The sequence below is a fragment of the Nerophis ophidion genome, linkage group LG11 (genome assembly GCF_033978795.1).
Source record: "Nerophis ophidion isolate RoL-2023_Sa linkage group LG11, RoL_Noph_v1.0, whole genome shotgun sequence".
NCBI lineage: Eukaryota > Metazoa > Chordata > Actinopteri > Syngnathiformes > Syngnathidae > Nerophis > Nerophis ophidion.
Genome location: NC_084621.1, coordinates 42,934,392 through 42,943,500, shown reverse-complemented (window position 1 = coordinate 42,943,500; position 9,109 = coordinate 42,934,392). Strand labels below are relative to the sequence as shown.

The 9,109-nt window shown below is 40.5% G+C and overlaps 1 protein-coding gene and 1 long non-coding RNA gene across 2 annotated transcripts; one reads left to right on the top strand and one right to left on the bottom strand.

Annotated features, from left to right (window-relative positions):
* The first annotated feature begins 605 nt into the window (after positions 1 to 605).
* LOC133562138 (trypsin-3-like) lies at positions 606 to 5,174 on the top strand. The gene is made up of 5 exons (XM_061916052.1): positions 606 to 744; positions 849 to 1,008; positions 1,084 to 1,346; positions 4,716 to 4,852; positions 4,934 to 5,174. Exons 1-5 carry the CDS (start codon positions 672 to 674, stop codon positions 5,081 to 5,083), a joined length of 783 nt encoding a protein of 260 aa, XP_061772036.1. The 5' UTR covers positions 606 to 671; the 3' UTR covers positions 5,084 to 5,174.
* LOC133562141 (uncharacterized) lies at positions 3,012 to 3,658 on the bottom strand. Its single transcript, XR_009808845.1, has 2 exons — positions 3,379 to 3,658; positions 3,012 to 3,299 (listed from the first exon to the last, which is right to left on the bottom strand). It is a non-coding gene; the product is annotated as an uncharacterized LOC133562141 (long non-coding RNA).
* Positions 5,175 to 9,109: the final 3,935 nt, after the last annotated feature.

The following is a 9,109-nucleotide window of genomic DNA, read 5'->3' as shown; positions in this document are numbered from 1 at the left end:
AAAGCTTTTAAAAAAAAAATCTACTACTCTGCTTGCATGTCAGCAGACTGGGGTAGATCCTGCTGAAATCCTATTGAATGAATACAGAATCATTTTTGAATCGGAAAAATATCGTTTTTGAATCGAGAATCGAATCGAAAAAAATGGATATATTATCGAATCGTGACCCCAAAAATCGATATTGAATCGAATCGTGGGACACCCGAAGATTCGCAGCCCTAATATACATATACACACTCATATACATATACACAGCCCGGCCCCCGGCCAAATTGTTTTAACCCAATGCGGCCCCCGAGTCAAAACGTTTGGGGACCCCTGTTCTATTGTATCAAACAATATTTCTTATATAAAAGGTTTGTTTTTCTTTTTAAAAAGGCATGTATTCTGCTACATTGGTGGTGTTTTGAGGAGGCCAAGCACCAATTAAATTGTAGAGGGAGTCTTCAGATACAAGTGTTTTGAGTTAGAAGAGAACCGATCTAGCTCGTAAGTTGAGGTATGGCTGTACATGTTTTATTTTGTTGTTTTGTACCGTGGGGAAAAAATTGAAAAACTTGTGGAGAATGTAGCAGATGGTTAGTGTTTAAGGCAAAGAGGTGTGACTATACAAGACCTTGAGAAAAAGGAGATAAGAGGATTAAAATAGGCGACGCTTGTCCGTTGAGAACATGTTAACACTGCTGGCCAGGCAGATGGAGGAAATGAAGTTTTTGGTTCTTCTTGCTCTCTTTGGAGTTGCAGGTATTGTACAAAAATCCATGCATGCTCTTGTAATATAACAACTATAGGCTTCCTAGATACAATTGACTGGTCATTATATATATATATATCTCTTTCCATTTCAGCTGCAGCTTCTCTCAAGGAAGATGACAGGATTGTTGGAGGGTATGAATGTGCTAAAAACTCAGTACCCTACCAAGTGTCTCTCTTCACTGAGTACAACTCCTGTGGGGGGGTTCTCCTGGCACCAGAGTGGGTGCTCTCTGCTGCACACTGCAGAACAAAGTAAAGCATTTAGAACATTCTTAGATGATGAGAATCATGATCAATTATGCCATAAAATGCTTTCATCTACTGTAGATCGGATGTCGAAGTGCGGCTGGGGGAGCATGACATCTGGGAGCCTGAGGCCACTGAGCAGCACGTCATGTCGGCCCAGTTCATTCCCCACCCTGACTACAACCCCCGCACACAGGACAGTGATATCATGCTGATCAGGCTGAGTCGTCCCGCCTCTCTGAACAACTATGTGCGCACTGTTATGCTTCCTTCAAGATGTGCCACTGATGGGACCATGTGTCATGTCTCTGGTTGGGGGAATATTCGACCCAGTGATGAAGGCTGTGAGTTATACTTCCAATATGATACCGAATTGAAGCCAGTATTGTTTGCAGTCGATAATGTTAAAAAATTGTGCGGGCATAGTACGCATGAGTGTGTAGGAGACAGCCGTGAGTTACATTTTTTTTTAATCCAAACTCTAACCAAAACCTCTTTAAAGTCTGAATTATAAAAATGATTCCTGCAAATAACACTCATCTTGCTTGGTCTGTCCCATTTTGTGCGAGCCAATTTAAATGGGGAGTTCCATGCTTCCCTCATATTACCATCATTTGGAAATGTATGCAGGCTGACCCCTTCGAGTTGTTTTGCTACGACACGTAACCATGCATCTGGCAAACATTTGATCATTCCTTCAAATTTTGCTGAAAAATGTCACGACCAGAACAGGACTCTGTACACAAATGCAGGATTTTAATAAAAATATATTTATTTGGACAAGGGAAGGGGTTCAAAACGGGAGAAACAAAACAGGGTATCAAAAACGCAACCAACCTAAGCTCTAAACTAACAAAAATATCAATACCGTATTTCCTTGAATTGCCGCAGGGCTATAGTATGCGCCGACCTTGAATTACTGCCGGGTCAAACTCGCTTCTCAAAATAATTAGCCCATGCTTAGTATTACCGCCTGGTCAAACTTGTGACGTCATGAGTGACACTTCCCCTGTCATCATTTTCAAAATGGAGGAGGCTGATTTCAATACCGGTAATTTGAAATCGCATAAATAGAAGAAGATTAGGAGCTATTCAGTAGGATTTAAGGGTCAAGCTTACATCACACTCAAATTGTTACTGCATACCTTTGGTAAGTGCCGGAGTGAGAAGATGTTTTAAATTAATTAGCGCCCGGCGGCAATTCAAGGAAATACGGTAATTCAAAAACGCTCCGTCTATGGAGGGAAAAAGGGGCTATGAACAAAAAACTCCTAAGTGTAACAACCGAGGTGATATTAGGGAGCAATTCTTACCTGAAATAAAAACTTACAAATCTAAATACTCCTGTGGATCCAAAAAAGTACAAGAAAAATGGCTATGGGACGGGAATGCTGGAGGTACGCACACAAATATATGAGACACCCTGGCACAGGACAAGAGGGCGAGACATTTATACACATGAGGGAGGGTAACACAGGTGGGCACAATCAGGCAATCAGGAGAGACATCAGACCAGTTAAACAGGAGGAAGAGCAAGTGATCTGAAACAAGAGGGAGTAAACCTTTCAAAATATAACAGGAAATGACAAGACAAGATGAAACCAGACGAAACCCAGACAAGACTTCACCCAAGTGTGACAAAAAAATAACATAACCTTGACATTGCCTCCAGTTGTCTGTGGGTGGCATCAGCAGGCTGATACGGCCCGTCGTTAAAAGACAAGACTTAGGCCCAGTTTACACTAAGCCGGATAAGTTTATCCAGGGTAAATCCCACCTAACCTTATCCTTGTCCACACACACACAATGGTCGTTTAAGACCCCCTCCCCACCTCCGCCATCTGTCAGCATGTGTGGAAATTGCGCGTCATATTCACCTCCAGTGTTGCTTTGCCTGCAAGTTCTTAAATTTACCTTTTCTGAGCAATATCCAGTGTTATGGTATTTCAATTAACTGGAATCCAGTGTGCTGTGGGGCCCTATTGTAGTGAATCACACCTGAGCCATCATAAATTAATCAAATATTTATTGGATACGTGAAAATAAACAATGTGACAAAGAACATTGTACAACAATCAATCTAGGGATCTAGATATCTGGTCAGGATACTCCTCACTTTTTTTTCCCTTCACCTTCATTGTCCATTCATTTTTGGTGACGTTATATACTCTGAACCTAGACGTTGAGTCTGCGACATACATGGCGGACAATAATTGATACAGTCTGCTTTGCCAGTCCAAAAGCATTCGCCGTTTTCTCTAGTCTTCCCTCGACGGCCATGTAAGACAAAGCACACGCTACCTTTTTTATCACATCCACGTTGACTCTCCTCCGACAAATGGACAAAGTTTTTCGGTAAGTAGGATCACAGCTGACCTGGACATTTAAAGGTTATCTTGCCGTGTTGTATCCAAAATAGCTGCAATCGCTTTCTTTTAAGGTAGTAAGTGTGATTCCCACAAGCGTCTGTACAGACGGAAGAAGAAACGTGGGCATGCCTGGATGACTCGCCTCCATATTTCCAAAGATTGGCTCTGAGTTACGAAACTGCTTTATTATGAAGCTGGCTGTGGCGCGTTCTTTCTGACGTCACTTCCTGTGTGAGGCGCAGTCATTCTGGCGTCACTTCCTCTCCGAACTCACTTTGTAAACAATCAATGAGTCCATACAAAGCTAAGAGCCAGAGATTCAAGAAATACACGGCACACTTACCAGTGTAAAAAATTGTCCGAGGAGGGGAACTTTAAACGATAGTTTAGTGTGGCTGAAACAGGGCTTAGGCTACATAATTATTCATTCAAGGGGTTATCCGGCTCAGTGTAGACATGGCCTTAAAAACACTACCATGTCTATTTTGGGGGTGTGGGGTTGTTTACAGGGGGCATGGGATTTTACATGCAGACATCCTTTTTAGGTCCAGAACTATGAAGTAAATGTCAGTGTTGTCCACATTAAAAGTGTCGTAAGTAGGCTTGCTGTGAAGTGTTTGCGATTCCAAAGATGCGGAGGACCTCAGGCAGTGTACAGGTAAGATGATTCTTTACTTCAATACACAAGGCAGCATAACAAACTGGGTGCTAGTTGAGCATGGGATAAAGATAGGGAGAAAAAGGTAAATAGAATGAAACAAACAACCAAACCAAACAAACAAACAGTCGTCTGTAGCGAACAATGGACCAGCAACTAAGACAGGGAAAACACCAGAATATAATGGGGGAGTGCTTCAGGGCAGAATCAGGTGAGAACGGGAATCAACAAACAGAAAACAGGTGTGACTAATTAGCTACCGAGAAACAAGAAAATGTAACCAAGGGAGCAACGGAGCATTGCAAAACATAACAGGCCACTAAACTAAGGAGAAAAATACACAGACTCCAACCTTCTGTGACTAATCAAAACAAATGGGGCTTTTTAAATTGGTATTGTGAAAAAATACACATTTATTTAATGGCAACATATGCTGGTGGTGTTCTCTTTATATTTTTTGGTTTAAAAAAACAAAACGCAAATTTGAGCCTGTCATACACTACTTTTAAAAACTGTTTTATTATAGTGACAACTTCAGCCTTTCACTTCCTATTGCGATATGTGAATAGACAAACATTGTAATAAATTTGGGGGGTTTCACTGCAGCTAAAAAAAAACAGTTAAAGTATTAGGAGCCAAATATGTAACATAATGATGCCCACTTATATTCCATCTTCCCTATTCAGCAAGGTACCCTCATAAACTGCAGTGCTTGGATGTCCCCCTGCTGAGTGATGACGTCTGCTTTAATGCATATCCTTTCCAAATCACTGACAACATGATCTGCGCTGGTTATCTGGAGGGGGGCAAAGACTCCTGTCAGGTAGTTTGGAGAGGTTACCCAACAGAGTTTCTGCCTTTTGAGGACACACCTATTATAATCATTCATCCCTTTAACCCGCAGGGTGACTCCGGGGGTCCTATGACATGTGACGGCGTGCTCCAAGGAGTCGTGTCCTGGGGGAAAGGCTGCGCTCAGAGAAACAAACCCGGGGTGTACACAAAAGTGTGCAATTATGTCAGATGGATCCAAACAACAATGTTGTCAGGCTAGGTTAAATGCAATATGCAATATGAACAATATGCCCCTTGTCATGTGGCAATGTGGGTGCAAAAAGACAGTAAAAATAAATCATGTGAGAACATCTGCTCATTTTGTCACTTTTTCCCACACTCGCACAGACCTTGTGAACTTCTTTATTTATTAAGTCAACCAAACTTCTCATTACCATTGACTGACAGCAGTTTAATTTTTTTTTCCGCAAGGCTTCATTAGAATGCCAGTGCCATAATTCATAACTGTGGAAAGCATGACCGTGACTATAGCATACTGTATCTAAAAAGCCTTGCAGACTTTATAACAGCACCACAAAGTGTTTCTTTTGATGAAATGTCTGAAAATTGGTCATGTTAAAAAAAATCCCCAAAGATGCCATTAACAGTCAGACAATAAATCATGACAGCAAAAACTAAACATCTTCGCTGCCGTCTGTGGTTGGAACTGCAGAGAATGTTGCACGCTCATGGCTGCTCGCCATAATTACTGAATATGGAGAAGAGATCCGAATCTAGTGTTTAGCTGGCTATGCTTTCCCTTGTGTGCAATTACAGGGTCATGTTTTAGTGGTTGTGTGTAAACCCAAATGCTAGGGAAATTAAATACAATTGTTGTAGTTGGTCATTTACATAGATTAAAAGCCAGAGCCTTTGAAGAAAGATGTGCACAAGCTGAAATGTTTTGTGTGAACGTCATTCCGCACAATATTGGAATCACAAAGATTTATACTCGTGTAAAGCAGAGGACGACAAACCGCTTGATGGCCTAAATCTCAGTTGAAACATCTCTGTATGAAATTTGCACCTTCTCCCTAGGCTTATGCTTGACTTTTCCTTGGGTACTCTGGCTTCCTCCCACATCTCTAAAACTTCCTCTGTCAGGTTAATTAGAGACTCTCTAAATTAGGACTAGTGGCTCGAGGGCAAAATATGGCACGGGAATGACACCATACAGGCCCGCAGGTTCACTACAAATCGTGGGAGACAAAACAACTTTGAAGCAAATTCCCATAAAGACTAGAGTGCTCCTGTTGTACAGAGAAACTTGGACCATTGTAAACACATTGCCAGATCCTTGCATTGACATTTCAACCTTGCTGGCAAACAGAGTTTGCAACAGGGTCCAAACTTGTGATTTACATAACTGAGGTGTTCACAGTTATAAGCCCTATCTTTTTTGGTACTTAATGTGATTCATGCAACTAAGGTGTTACTGTAGCTTGTTCACTTCAGATGCAGTCAGTAGTCATTTCTTCAACGTATTTAGCTATACTAGTGGTGTTCCTCAAGGTTCTATTGTATGTCCTCTCTTTTTCATCATTTGAGCTTGTCAACTGATGGACTGAATGTTTATTTAAAAAAAAAAAAAGACGGCAGCATATTCTTAAGAGCGCTTGCTAGGTTTTTTGCAGGAGGTCCTTAAACCTTGAATAATTTTCCTTGTGGATCAATAAAGTTTGTCTAAGTATAAGTCTAAAATAGCACAGCACACTTTTAAATCTGACAAAATAAATAGATCAAAATCCAATGCCTACTTTTGAGGACACTGGTTCCCTGGAATATACAACATAAAAAGGACAACGTCCAGCAACCGAGTTCTTAAAGCTTTCTGTGAATATGGCCCCCAAATCAGATTAATTGAATCAATATCCCTGCTCGAAATTGTCAAGAGGGGGTTGTCGCGGCTTGCTTTCTCCCAGGAAGGCAGACGGGACATGGCGTGAAGGTGAAAACATGACTTAATTTTAACACTAACAAAGTACAAACGAAAGGCGCGCACAAAGCGCAGACACAAACTTAGCGTAGGGAAACAAAAAATAACTTAGACAAAACTATGGTCATGAAACATGAAAGTAGCTAACTGTGGCATGAATAAACAAAAACTTATTCGACATGGCATGAAAAGAACAGAGTCATTGCATGAAACTAGCAGGACTTACTTTGGCAAGAACAGAGCATGAAACGAACAATGACGCGATGCCGGCTGCCTGGCAACTACAAGCTTATATAATAGTTACATGATTAACAGAGGTGCGTGAGTCCTAAGCAAATCAGGTGCTTGCGTCCAAATGAGTACAGGTGAAACTAATGCGTTGTCATGGAAACTAAAACAAACGAGGGTGCGCATAAACAGAAACTAATGTAGTCAAAACCCAACAGAATATTACTAAACAAAACATGATCACAAAACATGACAGAAATAGTTAATAGGTTTGTCTATCTGTGCACTATAATAGACGGTTGACCAGTTCGGAACATACCATGCCTCTCACCCAAAGTCAGCTGGGATAGGCTCCATCTTACCTACAACCATAATGAAGTATATGAAAAATAAGGACTGCATGGGAACTATAGAGTAATTTTCACACTTGAGTCTGGTACTCTGGTTTGGACCAACATTTGTCCAGCTTTTGTCTAGTTTTGTCCAGCAAATTGTCCCACTGAAATGAAACAAAGAGGGGATATAGTTATAATTATTTGGAGTGTCAAAATTAATTTATTAACTCAAATGAAAATACACAAAATATTATCGCATTGATCATATATACACGAAATGTAATTACATAATCGTATTTTGACTGTAGATGCTCCTTTACTGCTACAAGATCAGTGATCACGTTTGATTGATTGATTGAGACTTTTATTAGTAGATTGCACAGTTCAGTACATATTCCGTACAATTGACCACTAAATGGTAACACCCGAATAAGTTTTTCAACGTGTTTAAGTCGGGGTCCACGTAAATCAATTCATGGTATGTCAGTGCTATGTCATTGCTATGTCAGTGCAAAAATGAGTGAGGAGACTATGGCTGGAAATCTGACTCTAAAATAACCCCAGTTGGAACTTTAGATAACACTGTTACCAGGTTTTAAGCAAATAGATAAAGTGCTTTCAAGTAAAACATAAACAAATGTTCCTGGTTGACATGCTGACAAATTGCATTTGTGTACAAATATTGGGCTCTTTTTAAGTTAATTTATCCATCCATCCATTTTCTACCGCTTATTCCCTTTCGGGGTCGCGGGGGGCGCTGGCGCCTATCTCAGCTACAATCGGGCGGAAGGCAGGGTACACCCTGGACAAGTCGCCACCTCATTGCAGTAAGTTAATTTAAATTTTGCAAATTACTTATAACCTAAGATTAATCATGGTTAATCCAAATTAAAAAAGTGTGATTAATCTGATTGAAGAAATAAACAATTGACAGCACTAATAATTATTTAAAGACATCAAAAAGCTTCTCAGAGGTGTGCTTCAAAGAGATGACATTTTACAGCAATTTCACTGAACTGTTATGATCAACAAGACCCCTGTTTTTAAAACCGAATGTTAGAAATGTGCTTTATGGCTCTTAGAAGAGAGACGGATCTTGAGGAGTCCTTACTTTCAAAGAGCCGTCCTAAAGACTGGCTCGTCCTTTGTTCTTTGTTAAGATCCGCCACTCGGATCTTACATTATTTGGTTTTGAGTCATTTGTGTTTATCTTCTTGATTCACGGACGCTTCCGAGTCTTAGTTTGTGCACTTCCTGGTTTGTTTTTGTCACCATGGCAACTTGATTTGTTCACCTGCCTTTGTTTGCACACCTGGTTTTGATTAGAGACTCTATATTAACCGACCTGTTTCATTTACTCGTTCTGGTCTCGTCAAGTTTGCTACACGCCTTTCGATCTCTTCGTGACTCCTGACTTCGGTAATAATCCGTTTTGTACTCGCTAATTTTCACGCCTAGCCTCTTTGTTTTCTACATGTTTACTTGCTAATGCTTCCGCGCTTAGCCACCTTCTGTTTCCCTAGCTCACACGCTAGTAGAGATTTGTTTGCCTTTTTCCTTCGCACCAGTGTTTTTGTTATTAGGCTATTTTTTTAGTTAAATAAATCTGTTTTCTTACCTGTACGCTGTGTCATTGCCCAACTGCATCTTGGAAGAAGCACCCCTTGTGCACGATGCCATGAAGACGTCACAGTTCTTCTTATTTTTATTTTTGTAACCTTTTTTTAATCAAAGAAACAATCACTAA

What these genes read in the sequence shown, in the direction of transcription:
- LOC133562138 (XM_061916052.1), top strand. Translation starts at nt 672, where the DNA reads ATGTTAACACTGCTGGCCAGGCAGATGGAGGAAATGAAGTTTTTGGTT. An exon ending in TGCTCTCTTTGGAGTTGCAG is followed by an intron (nt 745 to 848) that starts GTATTGTACAAA and finishes TTTCCATTTCAG; the next exon opens with CTGCAGCTTCTCTCAAGGAA. An exon ending in GCTGCACACTGCAGAACAAA is followed by an intron (nt 1,009 to 1,083) that starts GTAAAGCATTTA and finishes CATCTACTGTAG; the next exon opens with ATCGGATGTCGAAGTGCGGC.